The sequence below is a fragment of the Ambystoma mexicanum genome, chromosome 6p, assembly GCF_040938575.1.
Source record: "Ambystoma mexicanum isolate Mex_15411 chromosome 6p, UKY_AmexF1_1, whole genome shotgun sequence".
NCBI classification, from domain to species: domain Eukaryota; kingdom Metazoa; phylum Chordata; class Amphibia; order Caudata; family Ambystomatidae; genus Ambystoma; species Ambystoma mexicanum.
In genome coordinates this window covers 1,163,360,049-1,163,386,927 of record NC_090935.1, presented here as the reverse complement: position 1 = coordinate 1,163,386,927, position 26,879 = coordinate 1,163,360,049, and the positions used below count along the sequence as shown (strand labels likewise).

Here is a 26,879-nt window from a genome sequence, read left to right as displayed (position 1 = left end):
CAAACTGGTAAATTAAGACTCCCTGTTCTGTAACCATGACAATCAATGTACATAATCAAGATCGTGGGTATGATTAGCACTACTATGCAGATAATTGTCCGTTGCTTCACATTATGAGCCCATAGTTCTAAGTAACACTTGTAAACCTATTTAATAAATCCCATGTGTTTAATGAGCAGTTCACCTTCACAGGAAATGTAAAAAAAGGTGTTGATAAATAAACTAATTCTGGGCTTTTCATTGTTAGCTGCACTGTATGTATAGAGGAGCTCTGTTTCATGATCTACTGACTTTATGGTCTTCTAGGGGTTGAAAGGAAAATCGTTCCTCTCTCTGCCATAGCAGAAAACGGCAAGGAAGGGAATTGTTGGTACTGTCCCATCAGTTTAACAGTGCAGTTAGAAAGGTCATTTCTTTGGGATCTGCAGAACATCTGTCTATGCCCACCTTTGCCTCCATAACCTGTACCCTCTATCTGTAGCCCTCTGTATTCCCTCTCTCCATGTCATTCTAGTTCTACCAATTATATCATACCATGCTAATTCTTTTCATTTTTTGGTCTGTTTTTATATCAGTGTGCTCTGTGGCTTCCCTGGGAGGTTTTCACTGCATAAAACCCAATCCAAACATTCACCCACACTTTTTAACTCCACAATGACCTGCGAAGACAAAATATGAATATAAAAGTCTGGCCCTTCCTTGGGGTATCTGTTATTTAAGCAATAAGCCCTGATGCATCAGGCTCCTCCTGCACATCGCTGAGTGCAGGTGGAGGCCGACGCCTTCAAATCGACTACAACTACAAAGTCTGTCCTTCTTCCCAAGATGGCTACTGACTCCTCACCACCGGGTCGGCCACCCGGCAGCCTGGGACACTCTGGAGCACCCAGGCAGCTCTATGGCATCTGGGACACCTCTGACTGGGTAAGGATAATCACATAAGGAAGTTCCTCCAGAGCCGGCAGCCCTAGTCCGGATGCGGACGATGTGGGGGTGCCATTGTATTCTCTCCTATTGTCGGCTGCAATCTCATCACAACTAAGGTAAGGAGGCTACACCCTCCTGCTTCTTGCTGCTTGTACTGTATGCTTCATCGTATTTACTAACTGTTATGGTCGAACTTGAGCCATGTAGTTTGGGGATTTATTTCCCTTGGCATCCGGCATTCACAGGGCATGGACTTCCTTACTAACCACGTGTTGTTAACTGCTCACCTTACCGCTCTGCTTCATTTCCCTTCTCTCTGGCTTACCTGCCCCCCCTTTTTTCCTGCTAATGCTTAGCACCTGCAACCCCTAATGCCTTATTTCCATATTTGTTGCAGTGCACACCCTCATTCCTTGAGACACGGCTTTCTCAGGCTACAATTCATCCCTCCTTGCCTCCCCAATTGCATTCTGCCTTGTGGTACTGTAACTGACTGCCTCCAAACCGGGCACTTTTTCCGGGTTCCTGCAATGAGGACTTACCGGGTCATTCCAACATAGGAGAACCCGGTAAGTCCTCCTTGCAGGAACCATTCCCATTCCAATTTGAGCCCTCATAGGGCTCAATGGGAATGGGGATGGAGGTAACAACAGGCACATTATAAGTGTCCCGTTGTTATCTCCCTCTTCCCCTCACGGGACCTGAAAAGGACGCCTGGTTTTACCAGGCGTCCGATCTGGGTCCCGCGATGGGAAGCTTGTAATCAGCCCTGACGTTCATTCTGTCAGCGCAAGCCTCGTAATGAGGCCCATTACCTGTGATTGGATATTGCCCCCATACCATGAGGTGTGGCTTGCTAGACTACGCATGTACCCTAACTTTGACTCTCATGTATCTGTATGCCTGATGTAGCCCCCCCATACCATGAGGCATGGCTTTGTGTCGTCACAATTTATTATATGGTCACATGCAAGTCAGGGATCTCCTTCCCCTACAATGAATGTGGCACACAATAAAAATGCTTGTATTTATCTCATTCAGGTCCTTTTTGATAAGGCGTCCAACCCATCTCGCACACAACCTTCATGAATACCTAGTGTCCCAATGGACTAGGACCCAGGAAGGTGTGTATTAATAAGATATGTATTCATATATTTGTTAAAGTCAAATTTGAACAAACAGATTACATCAGCCACCAATGTTGTGGCCACACAAAGACAAAATATCCTTATAAGTAAAATACCAACACAGAGATGCCACCAGACTATGCAGTTACAATAGCTACCTTTTACCTCACCCACAATACAAGCAAAGAACAGATCAAAGCGCACAATAAAAATGACTGCAAACAGAATTATACTTTGGTAGCAACAAGCCTCACCCTCCAAACATCCACTACGCTTGGCTCTTTTGAATGGAAGGCAGTGGCAGGGAGTCAGAACACAATGTGAAAATCGGATTTGGGGTATGATACACAGAAACAATACGACAGGAAGAAAGGTAAGGGGAAAAGTTGTTTTGCTGCGCCTGACAATAACACACAGAGCTTCAGGAATATGGTCAGAACAGAATGGGAAAATCAATTTTAAATTACCTAGCACAGTTGCAATGGGAAAGCATAGAAAGAAATGGGAAATTTGTTTTTGTTATATCAAAAGGACAGGCAGGGCTTTGGGGATATATTAGTCAGCACACAATGGGAAAAACGGTTTTGTGTTGGGATGACAGATACAATGTGAGAAAGAAATGCAAAGGGAAATTCGTTTTTTTAGAGCAAAATGGGAACAGGGACATTTTTACAATCGACACAGTGGCAATTTCGTTTTGCAGATCACAATGGGCACAGGGACAATTTCGTTTTGCAGATCACAATGGACACATGGACAATTTCGTTTTGCAATTTACAACAGACACACATGTAAACAGGGCTTTTTGGGATGAATTATTTTGGCAACTCTTTATAACTCTACCGGCTCACAACACACTGGAAAAAGATTGTTGGGTTTGAATGCCAACAATACAGATCCTGTGAATTAAATGGGGGAATTAATTGATTTACTTTGAGAACTTAAGGTTCTAGTCCGGCAAACAGGGAAATAACTAAAATACACAGGCAAACAGGATTTTCCAATCGGGAACTATCTAAGACAATGCTGAAAGAATACAGGGCTTATACAATCTATGGCTTGGGGTAGTACTACTTACAGGAGCGGTCTAAACTGGGCATCAGGATGCATCAGGGCACACCGCTGGGACAGCCAAAGGGGGTTAGCCAAGGTTCTCCTCCATTTCATCCAAATTGGTCCCAATCAGTCTCTTTGTCTCCTGGCTCCTTGCTCCACTACAATGTTAGGCCTATTTCTGCTGGGATGGTCACACCAAATTTCCGCAGCAGGTCACCTCATAGAATTAGTGGGAGAACTCCAGCTCTGAGGCTGGTTGACTTAATTATAGGGCAAATGACATCCATAATGTGTCATGGGTCTCATGAAAGGGATTGGCTAGCCTCCACTACCCCTCCTCCCACATGTGTGCTGATAGGACAAGGGGATGGAGGAGTGCTTTGGGAAAAGTAGGGGAGGAGAGAGCTTCATCATTTCATTTTGACAGGTAGGATTGGCCCTATTTTTGAACTCAAGGGGCCTCATTAGGAACCTGACGGAATGAGTTTAACAGCGCCAGTAAAGGTGCTGGTGCCATTAAACTCACTTCCGCCATATTACGAGGTCCCCTTGCGGGACTCGCTCTGGACGTCTGGTCAGACCAGACGTCCTTTGTGGGTCCCTCGAGGGGACGAGCATGCTAACAACGGGCACGTCATTAACAGGCCCATTGTTAGCATGCTCCCCATTCCCATTGAGCCCCTTAGGGGCTAAATGGGAATGGGGATGGTCCGTATCCGGGTTCCCTGATTGGGGAAATACCGGGCCCTCCGAAGTCAGAATGGCCCAGTATTTCCCCATTCAGGGACCACAGACCCAGACACGTGTTTGCCCTTATTAAGGGCATGGCTACCTCCAAACTCGTAATGAGGCCCAAAATCTCACTACATGGCAAGTACCCTTAATCTCCAAAACTTAACATGTATGAATACCATTTTGACATCTACATTTTAACGTGAATCAGATGAGACCAACCAGAAGTATGTATGTCATTCCTGTACAGAGATAATTTTTTTCTTCATTTACTCCAGAATCATATCAGTGAAAAATACGCCATTTTACTGCGTTATTCTAATCATAATTTGCATGCATTATCAATTGTTCGCATTGCTGCTAAACACATGGAGGCCTCATCACATTTTCATTAATAACCTTAGTTGTGTTTATCCCATTAAAATCGTTTTTAGATGGTTAGAAGGGGTTAACTTTCACCTTTATTAAAATCCCTGACTGACTATTGCGCAATGTATATTACACATTTTACATGATAAAGAGTATTCCTCCCATTTTACACAATGGGCAGTTTTCGGTCCCTTGTTTTGCTAGCCCCCACCTTTTTTTTAAAGTACCAGTTCTGCTCTGTTCAGGCATGATGTCAGTAGAGGGACCTGTGTTTAGATTAACTCAGCCTTTCAAGGGCTAATGACCAGGCTAATGCACATTTTATGTGAATTGTGACAGACCAGATGCTCTCTTATATGGTCCACCCTGTGTCTCCCATCACAAAAGTAATAATTTTCTTGTAATTTTAAGGGATGCAGTGACAATTATGGCAGCCAGGCCCCTCTCTCCAAGGCAACAGGGAGGAGAGCTTGGTTTCATGTTTGCAGAAATCAACATCCTGGTCCCTTGTAACAGACAGCCTGCAATTCATACCTAAAGGCATTTAAAATGACATCTTATAAAATAAAAAGCTTCAAAACTATGCAAGTTGCTTTAACATCTTCCATTTTGAGAGCTTCACTCTTTGAAAGTCTGACAAGCATTTTGCGGTTCATATTATTAGTTTTAGAGGGGAAAACGAAATAACATGCATTTGTTTATTTCACAGTAATAGGCTTAGAGTCACTGCAACAGCGTTGACATCTTCATTTAAGATTCTGTGCACTATGGTTCCTGAAAATGTCAGTGAAGCTCTCCATAGATTTATGAACATGTTTTGTCCACGTGTGTTTTTGTTCCTTCATGAAAGGCCGTTCGCATATTTAGATTTGTTAACACATTATGTCCATGTGTGTTTTTGTTCCTTCGTAAAAAGGCATTTTGCATATTTTAGCATATGGAATATTATAGGCCCCCTTTCTTTCCTTTTTGCGTTGGTTCCATAGGCCTTATGCTGGACATCATTTCTGCGCTGGCCTTTTATTCAGGGGCATGCCCACCAATGACTCTTGACTTTATTTCTCACATCCCGAGGCTATTTCACCCCACATTTGCTAGACTATGCATTTACCCCAACTTTGACTCACGTTCATCTGTATGCCTAATGTAGCAGCCCCCGTACCATGAGGCATGGCTCTGCTAGACTCCCCCCTCAAGAACCACCTGCATGATGGCATGTTTGCATGAGCTTGTACTTTAAGGATTGTCTCTTAGCACTTACTGTAACTGGCGCCCTGATGCCTGAGGCCTGGTGTGCTGCTATTAATAAAAAAATAAATCAATAAATCAATAAGATAAATAAAAGCAATTTTTTTACTTGCGGGGCGCTCTGGCGTTTCAAAACTGAAAAATGAAGAAAATATGGCTGTTATGGAACGGGGAACAAAGCCTCTTCTCCCTTTCGATGGCGGCCATTGAAAATAGTTTAAAAAAGTAAACAAATAAAATGGGCTTGTTGGGGATGGACCCCCAGGTATACTGGAGGGAAACTGGAAGTCTGCAGACTTGGAGGGCCCAACTCCCTCCCCCGTGATACATGGAGGACTCAGTCAAAGGCAAGTTCAAACTGTGGTTTAGTACAGGCAAAACCAACAGGGATCAGTACAGGAACAGAAAAAATACATGCACATCTCCCTCTTCCTCCCGAAGAAGCCTGACTCCACATTTGAGGCCATCAAAGTCAAAACTAAGTTGACCTTCACTAAATTGTATACTTGTAGTTTGTCTGACATACAATTGTTGGGTGTTCCTACTGCCGTACAGAGAAAGAGGCCAACAATTGGTTTAGTCAGTGCACCGTGTGTATATTATTTGATGCATTGTGCATCATTAATATTAATTTTCCTTGTTTTCTGTGTTTTAGGGTACCGGTAAACCCTTACCGCCTTACTATGAGGTCCCTTAAGGAACGGGCCCGCAAAGGGACCTTGGTGCTAATTACGGTACCGCAATTGGCGGTACCGTAATTAGTGCGTTCCCCATTCCCATTGAGCCCTACGGGGGCAAAAATGGGAATGGGGAAGTGCCTTGGTGAATGGGGAATTACCGCCCCCGCTCACCTTGGAGTAGGGCGGTAATTCCGCCATCCACCAAGGCGGACACGGTAAAATACCGGCGGCAACCATGGCGCTAACATCGCCATGGTTACCGCCTACCGTGTAATGAGGCCCTTAGTTTTTAGACCACATGTCTATTACTTGTTGATTATTTTGTTAGTTATGTTGTGCCATACTACCTCTACTGTACAGTGGTTTTAGATTTACTTGCCTATTAATTGTCTTATGATTGTCTTGTGTTTATTGTTGTCATTCATTTTTGTGATACCTTTGTCGTGATATTTGTTCATTCAGCATCATTGCTTATGTAAGTGTTTTTTTAGCATTGTTTTTGCCCGGGCAAACGTATTTTTTGAAATAAATGACATGTTTTTATTATTTGTGCCCTTTTTGGGAATTTTCTTTGCGTTCTGATCTCAAGAGGTTAGCCGTATTGTAGCTTATCGTTCCCTAATTTATGAGGTTAGTAAATATAGAGACGCGGCAGCAGTGGTTTCTCGAGGAATCATAAAGATAGTGTTAAGTTATACATGGCTTAGAGAAAGTATAGGTATGAAATTGACGGCCCTATGGACTTTCAAGAAGCATTTTCTTCCATGCTTATATTTTTTGTTGAGCTGGGTTGCACATAATTAGGTTACACCGCAGCTGTGATGAAATAATGCTTGTCCGTATCGCCATAGGGGACATGCCCGATACCTGTGCTCAGCATGGGGTAGTTTCTGACTGGCAGCGCCAAAGGCGGGAAGAGCTGCAGAAATGAAACCCTGAAGCACCAATTAATATTTATGAGCCCCACATTGCACCGCATTCATGAATATTGAGAAGAGGCAAACCTCAATAGCTACCAAGCTCTGAGCTGCCCCAAAGTGCTTTGGCGCTTCAATGTATTTATGGACTAGAAGTCCTGGCAACCCCTTTAAGTTTCATGTTCTCTGGGGCAACAAAAAGCATTACATCAACAAATATGCTGGAGGTTTTCAAAAGTTAAAATGGTGATATGAGACATTTTGCGCAGAAGCTAAATTCTGGGAGTCCTGGCATAGAGGCTTGAGGCGCTATAAAGCTACCTGGGTGGGGAACGTATGCGTGCATTCATGGTTCTTTTCCTCCTGCATATTCCCCTTCCACTTGCGTGGTGAAGTACGGTGGTGGCAGCTACGCAGTGTCATGTGCCCACTTACATTGCGCAAGTTATTAAAGGGAATTTAAGTATAGCGTCAGGGACACTGATAGTGAAGATGGGCAGAATTAGTGGGGATACCAGAAGAAGTCAGAGTTAATGGCTGTAGCTTCCTGAGCTGTCAACTATCAAACACGAAATAATGCCCGATAGGTTTGCAATGCTGTGGCAATGCACAGAGAGAGCACACTGGGTTGCTGAGATTAGAGATAGGTTTGCAATGCTGGAGTAATGCACAGAGAGAGCACACTGGGTTGCTGAGATTAGAGATAGGTTTGCAATGCTGTGGCAATGCACAGAGAGAGCACACTGGGTTGCTGAGATTAGAGATAGGTTTGCAATGCTGTGGCAATGCACAGAGAGAGCACACTGGGTTGCTGAGATTAGAGATAGGTTTGCAATGCTGTGGCAATGCACAGAGAGAGCACACTGGGTTGCTGAGATTAGAGATAGGTTTGCAATGCTGTGGCAATGCACAGAGAGAGCACACTGGGTTGCTGAGATTATAGGTGGTCTGAGATGTTTGAGCAGTTCGCACAAGTCCTGAAAGGCACACTTTAATTCTTGTATATGCTTTGTTCCACGCCCCTAATGTGAACCTTACACTACGGGGTGTTCTGGCTGCATACCATCTGCACCACGTCTGCTCCAGTTGACCCCCTTTTTTTTGTGGTTTTGTGGCACTAAGGTAAAAGTCAGCCAGAAGTGTTGCAATACATGTAGAGTCAAGGGTTCGTGTGCAGAAGGGGGATGCAGATTCTGTTTGTGGTGCCCTGCCACATGTCTCGGAGGCAGCCTTTTATAATTAGGCATTTTATTTATGGCATCTTGAAATCCTCCCGCCTCCATGGCAGAGCCACTCTGGCGAAATCAGGCTCCCGCTGCGCTAGACATTTCTCTAGCAAATCTGGCAGCCCCCCAGGGCTCTGCTCTCGCTCTACACATGTGTAACTGCTACGTGATCGACTTGCTAACAAATTGGATACCTTCAATACCTCTGCCACGACAAGCCGATTATACACAGATTGTCTCCAAGTTACACAACTCACGCAACAATGCAAGAGACCTCACTTGGTGCCTGGTCACCCTCCGAGACTGGACTACTGTCTAAATGTTGCGAAAATAGAAATCATACTCGTATACCTGAGGATTCTCAGCCCTCCCCCCTTTGCCAGGCCTTCGTCCATGGGTCTCATTGCCGCAGTGCCCCCGCCCCGCTGCTGCAAGTAACCTCTGTTTCTACTTTGATGGCAAACTCTCTTTCAGCAGGAAGATCTGGGAACTCTCAAAAGCATGTCATGTTCACCTGCACATGCGCAAATGGATCCTGCCTTTCCTGGTCTTTCACCACAAAGTTGAGGCCACCACCCACCAGGGCTGTGGGTTTAGCCAGGGGTAGACTAGCGCAACAGCCTGTACCTGGGTCTCCGATAACATCTTATTGCCATCTTTCATTGAATCCAGAATAAAGCAGTGAGGTTCATCCAATCACTCAAACTGCGTGATCACATCAAGCCAGCTGTGCAGATTCACACTGGCAGCATCGAGAACAAAGCATTGACTTCAAATCCCTGTGCATGGGTGTAATTTTAGGGGGGGGCAGGGGTGTTTGTCCCCCCCAACTTTCATGGCACAGTATTTTGTCCCCATTCATTTGAATGGGGCACCTTTTCTTCAGAGGTCATTCCCTCCCCCCCCCAACATTTTCAGCAAAGTTTCTCCACTGTCCCAGTGCCTTATCCATAAAACATTCCAGGGCACAGCGCCTACATATTTAGCTGCTTGATTTATAAGACAACATTCCCAAAGAAACTTAAGATCCTCAACTGCTACAAAACGATTGTCTCGTACTTAAAGGACAAAAAAAAACAGCGTACACAATGGTCTATCAGTGCGGGTGGCACACTCCTTTGGAATTCTCTTCCTACCAACATACTGCAAGGGGAAAGCTTCGTAAAGTAGTAACAACACACCTTTTCAAACCAGCTTTCCCAGCTGAATGACCCTTCTTCCCGGCTGTTCTGTCACTTCCGAATGCTTCTTTGAGCAGCTGCAGAACCTTGTTCTCCTTCCGGTGTATATTCTTTGCAGCAGGCCTGCAGACTCAAAGGCTTCTGCCCTCATCTTCCTGCCTACTGTATCCTCCCCTCCTGAAATGTTCTTGCCTACTCCTACCCTATTGTGATTGATTACACTTTCCCCGTGCACCCCCTCCTCCCTCCAGCTCTGACCCGAGACAGAATGTACAAAGCCTGTGAATTTTCTGCTCATTGTGTCCCTCCACATCACCCCCCCCCATATTTTTTGAGCACCACAAAGTAACTCTGTATTGCAGTTGGCGCTATATACATCAACAATAAATGAATACATACATTGGTGTGGGGTTTTCAGACCCAGACAGCTCCCCAGTGTCAATGCCTTAATCGTGCCTTGCAAGTCCCAGACAGCTCCCCAGTGCCAATGCCAGTTAACAGTGTGACTGGCACCTCTTTTCACTGCAATCTCCTTTTTGGTCTCACGTCCCTGGTAACACGTGCAGGATCTGGCATAGCTATGTGTATGCCTTGTCCTGCCTTTGCATGCTCTCTCCCTCGGGTTTATCTTGACTTGAGCCATGCCCTTTGTCCTGTCCCACCTTGTCTGCAGCTGGCATGGGGCTCTGTGGCCATTCCAATGGACATGGCCATGGTACAGAGGCATTGGGTGGCTGGCACTAAGCAGAACCGTTCACCTCCCTACTCCCCCCACCTTGAATGCAGCAAAGCCTCACTGAAGTGAAGGTCGAGACATCAACTGAGACAGGCTAGTGTTGCTTGCAGGTGTGTAGCATGCCCTGATGATGTCACAGGCATTGTTCACTGAAGTCATGCTGGAAGACCTTGTGAAACATTCAGAGTAGTGCCTTTGAGCCTAGTTAGCTATGCTCTGTGTAATCCAAGTGAGTGGGTCTCACACTGCCCAGCTCCTTTTCCTTAGATCCCCTTGGCCTTCACCCTATATTTCCTATTTGCCATCACAACTTTCGGTTACCATACAGCCATCACACATGCCACAGGTGCCTCTTTCTGAAAACCAACTGGCAATGGCAGAGCAAGGGTCTCTAGAAGCCCTTCTGCGGCTACACTAGGCATTAAAATATGTGGCTACTGCCAAGAAGCCAACCATGGAGCACCATCAGATGTTTTCTCTCTGACCCCTACCCCTTGCACAGAAAATGGGCACCTCACTTGCTTTGAGGGTCTTCTGTGCTAGTTGTATTCCTCCCCGATTTTCGTTTCTCACCACCTGTATAATGCTGGTAGGGGGTTTGGCACTGTTGGCTTTGTCAATGCTCGTTATATTTATTAAGTCAGTAGTTAACATTTCTTAGATGGCTTAGTTTCCAATTCCACCCCTTTTTCCTAGTTGTGATGTTCCCCTCTCAAGTGAATAGGTTTAAGGGGAGTGTGCATCGTAGATTGTGGTAATTTTCCTGGGAAAGTCTAGCTTGTCTACTCCTAGGAAGTTAACGGTCTTGAGTCTTTTGCAATAATTGTTGAAGTCATCTTCAAGGTACAACGGTGGAGGGAGTTTGCTCAAAGTGAAGAGTCGGGTATGTGTAGCGGTCTGGCCTCAAAATACGTGTACCTCACTGGGAGGAAAGCTGGTCTGTTTTGAGAGGCCACCATTTTGCATCGGGTATGTTTTTGTACGTAAGGAATAGCTTGCTGGGGTGGTGAAGGGCTTTGTGAATGTTTTGGACGTCACTCTTTGTTCGGTAGCCAATGCAGCGACTTTAGAGCAGGGCATATATGGTTTTCCCATTCTACGCATGAATAAAACGTTCCTCCCTAGTAGTCACAATAGATGCTACATAGCCTTATTTGGACAGAATTCCAGATTGGAATTCAGCAAAGAATTCATGTTGTTGCAAGTGAATGGGTAGTTGTGCTCCTGATTCTGCCTCTGATGCCTTCGCCAAGCAGGGGAAGCCAGAGATGGGGCTCTCATTTGATGGAACCCCTGGGTCTGATTTGGGTTTCTTTACTAGTGCAATAATCATGGGATTTTGTAGGATTTCTCTCTGTTTAAATAAAGCATCCATGCACTAAGCATAGAGTGCAGTGATATTTGGATGGCGTGGTTTGATAACATCAGCATGGTAGTTGCTGGATGGTGGGGCCGATGGGTTAACTATGTTGAGTGCCTTTATTGTCATCAGCACCTCGCATAGTGGTTTCTATGATTTCTATTATATTTCGCCAATAAACCCATACCGGTGGTGTGCTCCAGTTTCAGTGGTGCCATGAAGTATTAATCCAATGCTACTTTAGACTGTCGAGTACGGTAACGTAAAGTAGGAAAACTGCCTTCAAATCGCCTTTTGACACTACACCTGCACACAATTACTTTATTTTAGATTTCTCCATGATAAAAAGAGCCTGCGGCTTCTCCATTGAATTCTGCTTTCCGCTCTGCAGCGGGAAATGGAAGGGAAGCTGACAATCCAGCCAACATGTTTTTGTCCCAAATCTGTTGACATTTCATTTTCAGGAACACACCATAGCTGCCGCATGTTTTCTAGTACTTTACTATTACTACATGACAACCCCACATAGAATGTTATAGTTTCAAGAAACGCTGATGGCCCGGTTCTGAGCTCATGATAAAAAAGTGTGGAAATACAGGATTCTGCCCTCCAGTTTCCAGCACCACCATTTTGAAGTTGGGGGAATTATTGGAGGGGAGATGTCGTACTTTCCAGCAGCAAAAGCTGCTACAATCACTAGTTGTTGGGGAAACATGTGTTCCAGTGACATTGCGTGCATTTCTTAATAGATTGCCACTAATATAATTTAAGTATGTTTTCTTAAACTTTCATTAAACTAGAAAAATGGTGCTGCAGTCTAAGAAATGTTATATTTATAAAGGGAAAAAGTGTGCATTGTAGTTTAAGGCACCCTAAAGGTACCGTATTTGTACTCCTTTTTTTGTCGTGCTAAACCAGTGCTGCTGGGAGGAGAATCCCCTCCAGGTGGCTGCCCTGCATTTCTTATGGTTGCTAGGGCTGTTGTCAAGCCATAAATCAGGCACACGCAAAATCTGAGGCTTTCATGTTCATACACCATATTCTTTCTAGTTCAGAATATGGTGCATTTGAGAAATGTGTTCTTCCTGCTTGGAACAACACATTTCTGTTGTTTCACGGACCTCTGAATCAGGCACTCAGTCTCTCCTCTGTCTGTATCTCAGAACTCAATAAGCACATGTGCATCAATGCAAAACCTCCAAAGCACAATGCACAACTTTGTCAGTCCTTCACATACTTTGACTCAGTTTATAGAAGTCACAATTGGAATTGGAATGCCAGCTCCTACAAGTGCGGTAATGTGTATACATAGATGTAAACATATACTGATATCTATATTGTTTATTTGTTTACTTCTTTAATTACTTACAATCATATTAAGTGTGTTCTGACATCTGAGGGTGTACAGAAAATGTGCTTTGAACATTACATTTTGCATTCAACAATGTCTCATGAAAATGTGCTGTATTATCACGCTAGAAGGCATGGATGCGTTAGGTGTCCAGTGTTTGCACACAAGGGACCGTTCCTTAAAAACTGCACCAATGACAGGCAACCTTGCACCAGTCTGCGCAAATGGGCATTCATATTTACATAAACATAAAAGTGCAAAATGTGTTTCTTGCACTTATCAGAAAGTGCTGATATTGTTTCTCAGTTCAATGTCAGTTGTGACTAGTGCACATGTCATTTCAAAATTGCCTGTCAGTTGGCCCAGTGGATGAGCAAGGTTGCACTAATATTTTCCCCGAGTTACCAGTACAAAAATGTCCTGAACTGAGTGACCAGTGCTGAAATGACTGCACTGCCTGAAGAGTACAAGAACCACATTTTGCAGTTTTTGGTTTGTACCAACTTTAAGTAGCAGTGCAAACATTGCTCTGGTGCAATTATGCATTGCAATAATATTTGTTTGCACTGGGGCACATTTTGCCCCAGTGCTAATACTGCGCATAATTGTACTTGCTCCACTGCAGAATTTCTTCAATGAGGACCAGATCTATATTTTCTTCTCAGTGTCTCCCTCTCACCACTTTTTCGTATTCTTCCCCAGCCTTCCAAAATGTCAATGAATACAAGTAACAGGATAAAAAACACCAAATAAAATAAATAAAGTTTGTATTTAAATTATTATTGTCTAGCATTCTTTTTCTTTGCTTAATAATATTGCTTTTTACCCAACAATCCATCTATGAATAGAATATAGACCAATATAGTATACCTATGTGGCTATTGCAAATTATGCTACCCTTATATCCCGTTAATTACCCACTGCTGTTCAGCAGTATAACCATTCTTCATTCATTCATAAAACACACACTTTTAGTGGAGGGAGATAAAAGCAACGCAGACTCTACTCTTATTCAATACTAGTACAAAGTACCGGTACTCCGCACGGGTTCTGTAGACAGACATGAAAACACTCTCATCAATTGTTGAAAATCAATGATCCTGTAGGTCGCTGTTTCAAGTCGCTTGTCGCTTGATGTAAACTGCACTCTGAAGTAAACTGCACTGAGAATGGGCACCTGTGGCTGGCTGGCATACCCCGGAGCAGACGTGGAGGGGAAGCAAGAGTTTCCGTTCTACAGCATACTGGCACCTTCTGTGCACTCTCCCCTCCCGTCGCCTTACCCTGGTGTGGTGCAGTGCGTTGTGGTGCATTGCTGTGCAAATATCTTTGAAACAGTGCATCCTAGTGCCTTGAAATGTGGTTTTCTAAGAGTTTTGTTAAAATTAGATTTTGTCTGGTCCTTCTACGACCACATTGATGTTTCACCGATTTCAGGCAACCGCTTCATTTGTAAATGGCCTGAAATCTGGGGAAAGGGGTGGGGTGTCCAAATGTCATGTAGCCAGTAGTGTCTGGAGGGTCCTAACAGGTGACTATGCACACATTTCGTGCACAATGATGGAGCGGTGTAGAGATGTAGAAGGAACAAACTAACAGATTGGGTGCTCGATATATATATATATAGATTTACGCTTTTAATCACTGATTCACATTTCTTGAAATCCTTATTTTGCAATCATTATCTAGGGCGGTTACTCTTTCAAGCTGACAAGTTCGTGAATGGGCCACTGTCTGATGGTGTGTTCGAAGTAATCCATAGTACTCATTGTTAGCTGAGATCAGGATGTGATGAATGGCCCATGAGGCAGTCCCCATTGGGTATCTGAAACCCAGCTGAATCATCTATAGTAAATGTTTCATCACTAAATACACATATACTTCATATTTGTAATGCTCAGGCCTAGGTTGTGTCTAGTTAGTTGGGGAGGTGTCCCCGCAATGTGATGTGGGCATTATGTCCTATGTCCCAAAGACACCGGAGTCACCATTCTGATAAAATGTTGACGAGCAGTGGAATGTGTAGTGTGACCTCACTTTAGTAAGCACGACGCGCCACCTAAAAGAAGAGCACAAATGAATTCATTGCATTGTTAGAGAGGACGCTGGTACACTGGAGGCAGAAGTAGACCATGGGTGCTGAGTGATTGTACTGCCATGTGTCTTAGTGAGCAGCCATTTTAGGGGCTGTATGTTTCTCCATATTGGACGTCAGGCAGTACTTCTGTGGTGGACAACATTCTTTTTACAATGTTTATTTGTAATGGTATGTGTGGCAAACACAGACTTATTTCTTGGGGGGCGGTGGGTGTGTGTGTGTGTAACTTTCCCATGCTTTTTGCACAATAAATAGGAATTGCCCAATCTACCGCTTATTTCAGTATAGGTTGATCAGGAGACTATCCGCATGGACTGATTTCGGGAGGTGGGATGGCAGGCGGGCAGTTCAGTTAGAGTTGCACTCCGACATCCATGCAGATGGAGGCAGAGCTTGGCCGCTTCAGATGTGTGCTTGCTCTTGACCCTCATTTCTGCAGGTGCCAGGAAGAGCCCGGTGACTTTAGCAATCAGGCCCCGGATGTTTCCCTGCTCATAATATGAGAAGTTACAGGAGGATGCCCGTTTCTAAAAATCCACTCTTCCAAATAGAAAGGTGTTTGGTAAACATTTCAGTCAAATACACTACAGATACGGGAATTATTCAAGAAATTCACACACGCAAATGAGAGTATTGAAGAAACGGTGACCATGCAGTGTTTACTCCGTGGTTATGGGTAGGAATTTTGACATGTGGGAGGAAAAACAGTTAATTGTCAAACATTCAATTTTTCAAATCCGATCTGATTTTTTGCATTTTTGCATGTTACTTTCTGGCATGCTCACAATATTTTATTTATAGCGCTAGGCTACCTTTTACTTGGTGGCTTGCAAGGCGTGAGTGGTTTTTCTTCCCAGTTGTGTTTGGTTGTGGGATGACTCATTTTCAAGGATCAATTTGTGGGACTTGTTTATGGGACATTTGACATACGCAAAAATCATTTCAGTCGCATTGCCATTTTATCTGTTTTTACTTTGACAAATAAAGACAATTTTACGCTTAACTGTGTTATTAACTGTGTACGGATTTCCTCAAAACAGAGTCTTGTTTCCTACATTTAGAAATGTACAAGTATACAAGGCAAGCCATATTTAAACTCTTGACTGTCTGAAGGGTGTACAACATCCATTTCATTCTGTCATTTTGCCTCTTCGTTTGCAAGCTCAGGCTGATTGCCGCCCCTCCCCCCTTCCCGCCCCCTGGTTGCCCGCCTTTTGGTTAAGGGTGTTCTCTACTGCAACGTTGTCTGTCGAGACCAGGGGTGGCACTGTTAGGCATTCAAGGTTTGTGGATAGCATGGGGACTTGGTTGAATGTATTTGCTTTGGCGAGAGGTGATTTCTGTAATACGCTTGTTGATAAGGGCATTACGGTCGAGGATGGGTTTTCACTGTTGCTTCCAGGTGTTGCTGGTAGAGTGGCGTCTCCTTAGAATATGTTTGTATGATGTTTGAAGAATGCTCTCATGATAAGGTCTGTGACTTTGTCTATGGAGGTTGTTTGACTGTAGAGGTTGGTATAACCAATGGAAAGGGGCTGTATTCGAAGGTGTGTTTTGAAAGTGGTCGTGGAAAAGAACCACGCAGGAGATGTGGTAGGGCTCTTAGAGCTTGCATGTCCAGGAACAACTTCCCTGTGTGAACTATGAACTAAATTATGTAGCCTATATGAACAAGTACATCAAGAATACAAGAAGAGGTTAGAGAGCCCTGTTTTGGCAACACAGTTTGTGTCAAGAGGATATGTGGCGTGAGCATGAGTTTGTGGAAATGTTTTGTGGGTGGTGACTGGGAGGTGTTGAGTTGGATATGTATGAGACTGAGGGGGTTGTAGCCATTAGGGTTCTGTGGTTGTATGTGGTGTGCGTGTGTTTATCTGAGTGCGAAAATGGTGAGCTGGGCGGATGAAATAAAGGCAGTTGTATGATTCCTACCTGGGTGGGCTGTGGATGTGACCTTGCTCTAGACTTTTAACAATCGCTAAGAGCATTTAACATGAGTCCCCCTTGTCTACCTCTGCATTACTCTATGCCATTGACCACATCCAGTAGGGCGAGGATGCCCTGCTCTGGTTTCTTTTAAAAGGGGGTGTCATGTGATCTTGAGGGGCAGGGGTCATGTGTTCTCTGGTGCCTTTGTCTTCTTCCTAGTGTAGAGTCATGAAATTGGATTAGTGTAACATCTTAACCCCGATGAAGCCTCCGATGAGAGGTAACATGACGGCATAGAGGTACCTTCATCAGGAGCAGTTGTTAGCAATGTTGGACTGGGGTTTCAATGCCCGGGCAGCTTGGGGATGTGGTTTGAGGCAGTGTGGCAGGGAAAAGATTTAGTGAGGGGTCATGAACAGCTGGCTGGTGGAACTGGGTTTTGAAGCCAGACCAGATGACCCTGAAGGGCAGGTGTCACATAATCGCTGGGGCTATTTTCATCCAGGTGAGGGGAGAGTGTCATGTAACAGAGATGATGGGGGGGACATGTGATTCCTGATCTGCTCTTAAGCTCCATTCTCTAATAAATGATAGTGTGTTAATCACATTCCAACAATGATATCCATACCTTGTTCCACACTTTGCTTCCATCATTACCTCAGAGAAAGCTAGTGTTCTTAAAGGCACCTGCCCAATGAAACTGGAATTGTGATGCGTGTCTGTTTTATTTCACCTTTTCCTACAGGTAGTGAGGCCATACCAGACTATGTCCAACCCCATGAGCAAACTGACAGTACTCAACAGCATGCACTCCCATTTCATTCTGGCTGACAATGGAACCACAGGGAAATATGGGGCAGAAGTGAAACTCCGAAGACAACTGGAAAAGCACATCTCGCTTCAAAAAATAAACACACGTAAGTACAACTTGCTTCATGTGCACCCCGATCAATGCTCTGTAGGCATCCAAGTCCCTAATATTAATAATGTGCATTTCGGAACTGGAAAGCATCCTAACCCGTGCCTCTTTAAGCCTCATCCCCTTTATCGCTTTCCTTCTGCCATTTGGAATGAATATTTGCAAACATCTGAATGCTCTTGTTCATCTCATCTGAGGTAATGTGCAAATAACATTTGTTTGTTTCCTGTGTTATTTCCATCCCTTCACTATTGCTCTGAAATGTTACCTGTATATGCATTGCTATGTTGTTCTTTCCACTAAGTGGCCATCACTAATCTAAAATCCCCTAGTATTCAGTTCCACCCTGAACACTTGGAGCAATAAATAGGGTATTTGTGATCAAAGCGTGTATGTATTAAAATAAAAGCCAATCAAAGGCGGCTCCCTTACTTTATGTAGAGGAAGTCGCCACAAGACATCAGATATACATTAACATGGGCCTAGTTACCCTTTTATGGGTGGTCTGCCTGGGACAGCCTCTCTGAGAGGTGGCACACACACGTTCAATCATCATAATGTCTAGTATATATATTTCAAACATTTCTAATCCTAAATAATTCAAGGCCGCCTCTAAGCAGTACTTAATTTTATGACAATAATGCTGCTTATCAGCCAGTATATTAGCTTTATTTAACTTTTACACAAAACCAACTTGAGACAATAAATAACAAGTCTAAAACATTTAATTTTATCCAGTGTTAAAAACAAGTATTGGCACCAGATAAAAGATTTAATTTATGTACACATATCTACTCCCTGTTTTTCTAATTTAAATGTAATCTCCCTCAGTTTTAGCATATTCAACGTAGGATATAATGCAAATTAGCAAACTACAACACGCTAGTCTCCTTCTGGTGTATCTATTTATCAGTCCATGTGATCTGTGCACGTAGAAATACTATGTTTTCTACAAAAAGTGTCTCACCTGGCTTTAAATACAGTGAAAAAACACGGTTCCATTTCAAACAAAAATACTAAGATATTCTATTTGGCATGAGCACCACCTAGTGGAAATCACATCCCTAATACCTCCCACTTGAGGGACTTAGCAGAGTAATGAGTCTAGGGAATGTTTTAATTGCATTTGGGGAATCTTTATACTCACGTTGAAATATTCTTTAAGGCATACAATTAGAATGGCCTCTATTAAGTATTTAAAGAACTCCAAGTCAGCCTCTACCTCCTCTTAGAAAGCAGTTCTTCTCCATGTAATATTACCTTGATGGTTAGGGTTAATTTCTCCAGATAATGTCCAGTTTCAGCACTCATCCATTTGGTACGGTTGGTTTTCTTTGTGTCTAGCTTTTGATTCTATCGGTTAAGCATAACTTCTGAAAAGAAACATAAAATGGGGGTATTTTCTCTGACAAATCCAAATGCATTGTTATTCCATATTCCATCATCGCAACATTCCACATTGATGAAACATGGATTCCGGTCATCTCCCAGCTCAGGCAAACCTCTGTTTCTCCAGCATGGGGTCTGGCATGGATTCACATGCTCATGAATATTCCCCGTCGTCAGGCTGGGAATCCTCGGTAAAGAAAAATCAGTATCAGTTTCGTTTCTGATCTGTCATTCGCAGTAGTAACCAATCACTGATCTCTGCGTCATACTGACCACAGCCAATGACTGCCCTCTCCCTAAGCCCCGCCTCTGGCAGCCATCTATAGATTTTTACCGCACGTTCAAGTGCTGGAATCCTCGTGCTATTGCTCTCGAGCGTTAGTGCTTTTTTCGCGCTTTTTCTTAAGAACATTTTCTCTTTTTCGGTCAAAAGAGCCTCAAGCTCCACCGTTTCTTTATCCGATCAACGGGGACCCGTGTCGGATTCTTCTACGCCCCTCAAGGGTGAAGATTTCGTCGAGCCACGCTTTTGGAGGACTCCAGAAGTTTCTCAGGCCCTTCTCGAGCATGGCCCAGGAGAAGGGAAGCTCGATGCCCGGAAAGCTGTTCAGGGTCTGCCCTGGATGCCAGCTTCAGAATGTCTTTAAGGAGGACGAACACTCCCTTTGCCTTTACTGCCTGCATGAAGACAAGACTCACGTGGAGAAGGACTGTGCGTTTTGCGGCAATATGTCGGAGCGGACCATGAAGGACCGCCATCAGCGTCTCGCCAACTGGCTGGGAGGAAAGAGCCCGTCAGGCGAGAAGAAGAAGAAGAAGTCCGAGCGGTCTTCTAAGACCTTTGAGGGCGCCCCGGCGATGGGGGTCCAACAGAAGGCCAAGCACCGCGAGTCCGCTGGCACGGGGAGCGCCGAACGGTCAGGTTCTACGGGCGCCAGGCCGGGCGCATCCTCCCCGGCGCCATCAACCTCGAGCCAACGCTCTGGCTCGGGTAAGAGGAAGGCCGAGCACCCGGCGAAGCTCCTGGAGAGACCCCGGTCGTGCTCGAAGGCCCCATCGGAGGGGGAGCGAGGTGGTGACCCTCCCCCCAAGGAGAAGGCGGTGAGCGCACCTAAGGTGGTGAAAGCCTTGATCCATCCGGCCAAGGCCTCTATCGAGACAGTCGCGGCGGCCCTGGCTCAGCCTGTGGAGGCTACACCAGTGGTGGCGACCTCGGGGCCCAGAATCTCCCTGCCACCGCGGAGGGAGTCCTCTTTCATGCCCATCGACAGGACCCCCGTGAAACCTCCGACGGAGAAGAAAAAGGGGGGCAGGAGGTCGTCGTGGATTCGGCCTCAACCTCTGAGGAGGAGCTGATCGAAGTCTTAGGCCACGGTGCTGGCGTGGAAGAAGACCATCCTGTCGGGAGGGACCCCGACGTGGGAGACGACGAGAACGTCGAGGGTGCCGACGGGGCTCCTGATCACCTGTCGGGACCCCCTCAACCAGTGCCGCAAGACAACTTGGTGGCCATTTTGTTGGCTATACAGTCCTTATGCTCGGAGATAAGGACGAGACTGCCGTCACCACCAACGGATGAACCGCTCCCGACGGGGGACCCGGAGCCAGGCCCTTCTGGGAGCCCTCCTCTTAAGAGAAGAAGGATTCATCCTCCACCTCCTTTTCAACCTTCGCGCCCTGCTCAGCCCTCCTCCCCGTCCACGACACGTGGGGATGATACGGGGACTGACACGGCCGCGACGGGTACTGACGACCAGGTTTACGACGAGGATCTCCCGTCGTCACCTCCCACCCGGGCTTCCCCGCCCGACGAGATTGGATCGTTTCACGCCATGATCGCCAGGGCATCCGAGCTTTTCCAGCTCTGCCCGGAAGAGAAGAAGAAGGAAGGTTTCCTTTATCAACGGCGTGAGACCAAGAGGAAGACGGTCCTCGCTGTACCTCTACTGGACGATATCTGGGATGAGGGTCTCGCCCTCCTCAAGAACCCATCCACAACGCCGGCTAGAAGGGATCGGTATGAGAAGAAGTACCGGGTCCCGGACGCGGCCCCCTTGTGCCTTCGGGCACAGCCGACCCCGGACTCGGTCGTCTCCGCGGCGGCCAGGAAGAAAGCGGGGGGCGCGGCCTCTACGTCAACCTCCCCGCGGGACGGCGAGGGAAAGAAATTGGACACGATGGGACGCATAGTCATCTCATCGGCAGCGACGACGATTAAGGCTGCCAACGCCTTGGCTATCGTAGCCCGCTACGACAGGGAGTTGTGGTACAAACTCGCCCCCCTGCTGGACTTCCTACCAGACGACAAGAGGGCGGAGGCCCTAGAGATCTTGCAGGAAGGAGAAGTGGCATCGGACCACGCCATTACGATAGCGACGGACATCGCGGACACTGGATTTCGCCAGTTGGGCAACGGCGTGTGCCTTAGGAGGCGTGGATGGCTCAAGGCTACTGACTTCCGTCAGGACGTGCAGACCAGAGTCTTGGACATGCCGTTCGACGGGAGCAACCTGTTTGGGAAAACAGTGGATGATTCCCTACAAGCCATCAAGGCGGACACGGAGACGGCCCGGGCTCTTGGTGTTCTCCAGCAACGACGGCCGCCCTTTCAGAGCGGCGGAGGCAAACAGGGTGCCTCCAAAGGTTCCAGCGGCGGATTTTCCACCTATCGTCAAGCGGCCCGTTTGTCGTCACAGGAAGCCTACAGGGGACGAGGCAAGTCGGGCGGACCCCGCCGCCGTCGCCAAGGAGGACAAGGCGGCAAAGCCTCGTCGAAGCAGGACTGAACCGGCCGTGGGGTCGGGCCCCCACCGAAGCACCCCGGTGGGAGGCCGGCTGGCGAGCTTCATCAGCGTGTGGGAGTCCATCTCTACCGACCGTTGGGTGCTGGACGCCCTGGCTCAGGGTCACGCGCTCGAGTTTCTAAAGAGGTGCCCGCGTGTCCCCCCTGTGGCCAGGAAGGAACATCACGTCCCTCAACTTCTCTTGGAGGTAAGGGCGATGCTCAGGAAGGGCGCCATCGAGCTCGTCCCAAAGAGGCTTCGGGGCTCCGGAGTTTACTCAAGATACTTCCTCGTGAAGAAGAAGACCGGAGGATGGCATCCCATCCTGGACCTACGACGACTGAACAAATTCATCAAGGCACAGAAGTTCAGGATGGTCACCCTCCAACACGTCCTGGGTCAACTGGAGGAGGGCGATTTCCTGTCGTCGTTGGATTTGGAGGATGCCTACTTCCATATCCCCATCCTAAAGGGACACCGAAAGTTTCTCAGATTCGTGGTCCAAGGGCGTCACTACCAGTTCAGAGCCCTTCCCTTTGGATTGAGGTTGGCACCCAGGGTGTTCACCAAGTGCCTCGCACCGGTGGCGGCGCGGCTGCTCCTAGAGGGGATCCACGTCTACCCCTACCTGGACGACTGGCTCATCCGAGCGAAGACGAAGGAGCTCGCCGTGGAGCACACAGCAAGGACCGTCCAACTACTCACGGACCTGGGATTCTCCATAAACTACGCCAAGTCCCACCTGGTGCCCGCGCAAGACGCACTGTTTCTGGGAGCGAAGCTCGACACAGTGTCGCTTCTGGCCTCTCCGTCGGAGGAAAGGACGAGGGCCATCTTGGGCAAGGTGCAGCGAATCCTGGTTGCGGACACGGCCAGGGTGAGGTCCATCAAGTCCCTCCTCGGAATGATGTCTTCTTGCATTTATCTCATCTGCCTGTGCAGGCTCCGGATGCGCCCGTTGCAGGAGTTCCTGGACACGCGCTGGATCCAGACGACGGGCACATTCGAGGAGAGGATCACACTCGACGCGAGTTTCCGACGAGCGATCCGGTGATGGGGCACCCGCGCGCATCTGACAGCGGGCATGGACTTCCAGACCCCCGGCCACCAGAAGACAGTGACCACGGATGCCTCCCTGGAAGGGTGGGGAGTGCACACCGAAAATCTGCATGCGAGAGGCCTTTGGCTTCCGACGGAGAAGTCCCTCCATATCAACGTCCTGGAGCTCCGTGCAGTGTTTTGGGCCCTCAGGTCCTTTCTTCCGTCCCTCAAGGGCAAGGTGGTGAGGATCTTCACCGACAACACCACCACCATGTTCTACATCAGGAAGCAGGGCGGTACCAGATCCCCAGCCCTGTCCAAGGAGGCGCAGGATCTGTGGCATTGGGCCGTCGCCCAAGGGATGTTTCTGGTGCCGTTTCATCTGGCAGGAATAAAAAAAAAAAACACCATCGCCGACTCGCTCAGCAGAGAGCTGCGCTCGTGCCACGAGTGGGAACTACGACAGGATCTAGTGGACCGCCTCTTCCAACGGTGGGGCACACCCCAGATCGATCTGTTCGCGACGGCGACGAACTCCAAGTGCCGGAGGTTCGCCAGCAGGTTTCCCCAGCCGAGGAGCATGGGCGATGCTTTCTCGTTCCCCTGGGAGGGCCTGTTTCTATACGCATTCCCTCCATTGCTGTTGCTGATCCGGCTCATCAACCAGCTCAAGAGGTCACGGTGCAGGATGATCCTCGTTGCACCTGCGTGGCCGAGGCAGATATGGTTCCCGGACCTTCTGGACTTTTCAGCGTCCCCGTCAATCAAGCTGCCAGTGGACGCGGATCTTCTCTCCAGGGAAGGAGGCGCCATCCTCCATCATGACCCGAAGTCGCTGAACTTGCAGGCCTGGCTCCTGCAGCGTTAGAGTTTGGAGGCTACGACATACCGGCCGACTGCAGAGAGGTTCTTGCAAAGGCCAGGGCGTCCTCAACTCTTAAATGCTGTGGACACAAATGGAAGAGGTTCTCTGTCTGGTGCCACGCACAGAAGATTAACCCTCTACGGATTACGGCTCCCCAAGTACTGCCGTACCTACTGACACTGGCCAAGGCTGGACTGGCGCACGCGTCCATCAAGATTCATCTTGCTGCGATCTCCCGATACACCAGAACCACGGGACGGACGTCTTTGTGGTCTCATCGTCTGGTGAAAGAATTCATGAAGGGACTGTTCAGATCGTTCCCGCCGGTGAAGGCTCCGGCCCCGGCATGGGAGCTCAACGTGGTGCTGACCAAGCTCATGGGACCTCCGTTCGAGCCTCTGCACTCGGCTCCGTTGAAGTTCTTGTCGTGGAAAACAGCGCTTCTTGTGGCCATCACCTCCGCACGACGGGTGGGAGAGATCCAGGCCCTTTCCTGCAAGCCCCCGTACTTGACTTTTCATGACACAAGGGTAGTGCTCAGGACGCACCCCTCCTTCATGCCCAAGGTGCCGTCGGACTTCCACCTCAACGAACCCTTGGTGTTGCCTGTTTTCTTCCCGTTGCCTTCGTCGCTGGCTGAAAGGACTTTGCACTCGCTGGATGTGGCTAGAGCGCTGAAGTTCTACGTGGACCGCACAAAGTGTTTTCGGAAGACGTCACAACATTTTGTGAACTTTGGACCTGTCAATCAGGGGAAGGCTCTCTCGAAGGCCTCCATTTCCAGATGGCTCTCCGGCTGTATCATGTACTGTCATTGGTTGGCAAACCGACCGCTGCCTGGCTGTCCGAGAGCCCATTCCACCAGAGCGATCGCTGCTACCAGGGCGTTCCTATCTGGTGTGCCCTTGTTGGACATCTGCACGGCTGCTACGTGGAGGTCAACGCACACCTTCACGAAATTCTACTGCGTCGATCGGGATTCCAGGGAGGAGTCCAGGGTCGGCCAAGCAGTGCTGCGCAACCTGTTCGCCTAAGGTGAGCCTGGTGAGGAGGTAAGAATTGCTTAATGTTGAGTTTTGGATATAATGCTTAATGTTGAGCCTTTGCCACCTCCCTTGGTTGTGCATGTGTGTACTGCTATGTATTCTTTTATTCATGAGCCAGACCCCATGCTGGAGAAGGAACCCATGCTGGAGAACAACAGTTACAGGTAAGTAACTTGTTCCATATACAGCATGAATGTGGGGCATATTTTTTCATTGGCCCTCATTACGACCCTGGCGGAAAGGGGTTTACGCCGGCGTAAACCATGGCGTACCTTTCCGCCTGAGTACGAGTTCCCGTAGCGCCATGGTGATTTTTACGCCTGCTTTTTGCAAGCGGAAAAATCCATGGCGCTACGGGACTTGTTGTTAATTACGCCACCGTAATTTACGGTGGCGTAATTAACGCCTTCCCCACTCCCATTATACCCTATGGGGCAAAAATGGGAATGGGGAAGGGTAAATGGGGATTGGGGACTTACCGCCCCGCCAAGGTCGGGATGGGGCGGTAAGTCCGCCAACCACCATGGCGGAGTTGGCAGCTTAGCGCCATGGACCATGATGCAAATTGCACCATGGTTCTCCGCCAGGGTCGTAATGAGGGCCATTGTGTTATTAATATTAATAATGTTAAGAATTATTAAAAACAAAGGCAATTAGAAATTAGTTTCATATGATGGATGAGTGTCATAATTCTAATGCATTTTCCTAAGTGATTTGGTTTTGGGTTTATAGGCGAAATTCATTTTTTAATGCATGAATAGTAGTGGTTTGCATAGCCCATTATTTTTCTGGGCATCTTAAAGTTTCAGCTTTGAGTTTTGCTTCTTGGGATTGTGAAACCATGACACTAACACGGCTCTCAGCCAATAATTAATCTGGATCTGTTGGCACAGGACCTCCATTGTTTGAGTCATCTGGTCAGTTTTTATGAGGAGTTTTATGAGGAACCAAGGTCCAAAGCTAACACTTTAAATGCAGTAAATTTTCTTTGAAGCCTGACTTTAAAAGAATAGGCCAGATACTTAACAGTCAGCACATCGTAGATTCAGCCTTTGTGGAATTGTAAGCTGTATTTATTACAATATCTTCTCTTGAGATGATTCCACAAAGCTGGGTGCCACTCATTAACTCTTAGGGTATGTTCCACAGGGCCATTTGGTCTTCTGTGAGCCTAATGGGGTTTCACTGTAACAAACAATACATATTTCCACTCCAGATGACCCAGCCATAAATCTACTGGGAGACATTAACCTCCACAACAATTGAACATCTATACAGGGCTGAAGTGAAGAAAGTGACTTTGTCGGAGATTTCACTTGAGAGCTAACCAGAATTGCCAAAGACATCTGAAAACATTATTTGATTTTGTATGCATGAAGGGGTTATGGGCTTCGATTATAATGACAAAGTACAAGCCATTCGTATCAAATACTATTCCAATGTCTTGATTCCTTTGTGTACAATGTGTTCTAAATAAGAATTATTGTGCAATTTAAACACTGCCAATCAAATACAATTATGGTACACTGTGATTCTATTCGCTTTGAACACATGCCAACATTTTAGTTTATAGATCACACATGAATACATAGGCTAGTATTGTCTTCAACATTAATGTTTTCCTGGTTTGCAACTGGTGCTGGTTTTCTTTTGCTTTCAATGTGACAAGGCACCACTTTAAATTTCTGGCTGTGGGTTGGTGTTCAGTTCGAAATGTTCTTGGTGTGTGGAAACGCTGTGCCATTTGTCGGGTGCTGTCTCTCATAGAAGTAACTAGATGCATCTCAAAGGTACAGCCTTTTCGTGATAAATTAAGCGCACACCAGTTTCAGTTTATCTTTGGTTTTCTGCTACATGCCACTGAACAAATTGTTTACAACATTTATTTTAATATGAGGT

General features: G+C 46.8%; 1 protein-coding gene across 7 annotated transcripts in view; it reads left to right on the top strand.

The window, feature by feature from the left end:
• Positions 1–26,879, top strand: part of TRPM3 (transient receptor potential cation channel subfamily M member 3) — a 1,922,641-nt gene that overhangs the window by 943,480 nt on the left and 952,282 nt on the right. For all 7 annotated transcript variants that reach the window (XM_069625801.1, XM_069625800.1, XM_069625799.1 and 4 more), the window contains exon 6: positions 17,683–17,854. In XM_069625801.1, the coding sequence (XP_069481902.1) occupies positions 17,683–17,854 (172 nt within the window). The remainder of the gene's footprint in view (positions 1–17,682; positions 17,855–26,879) is intronic.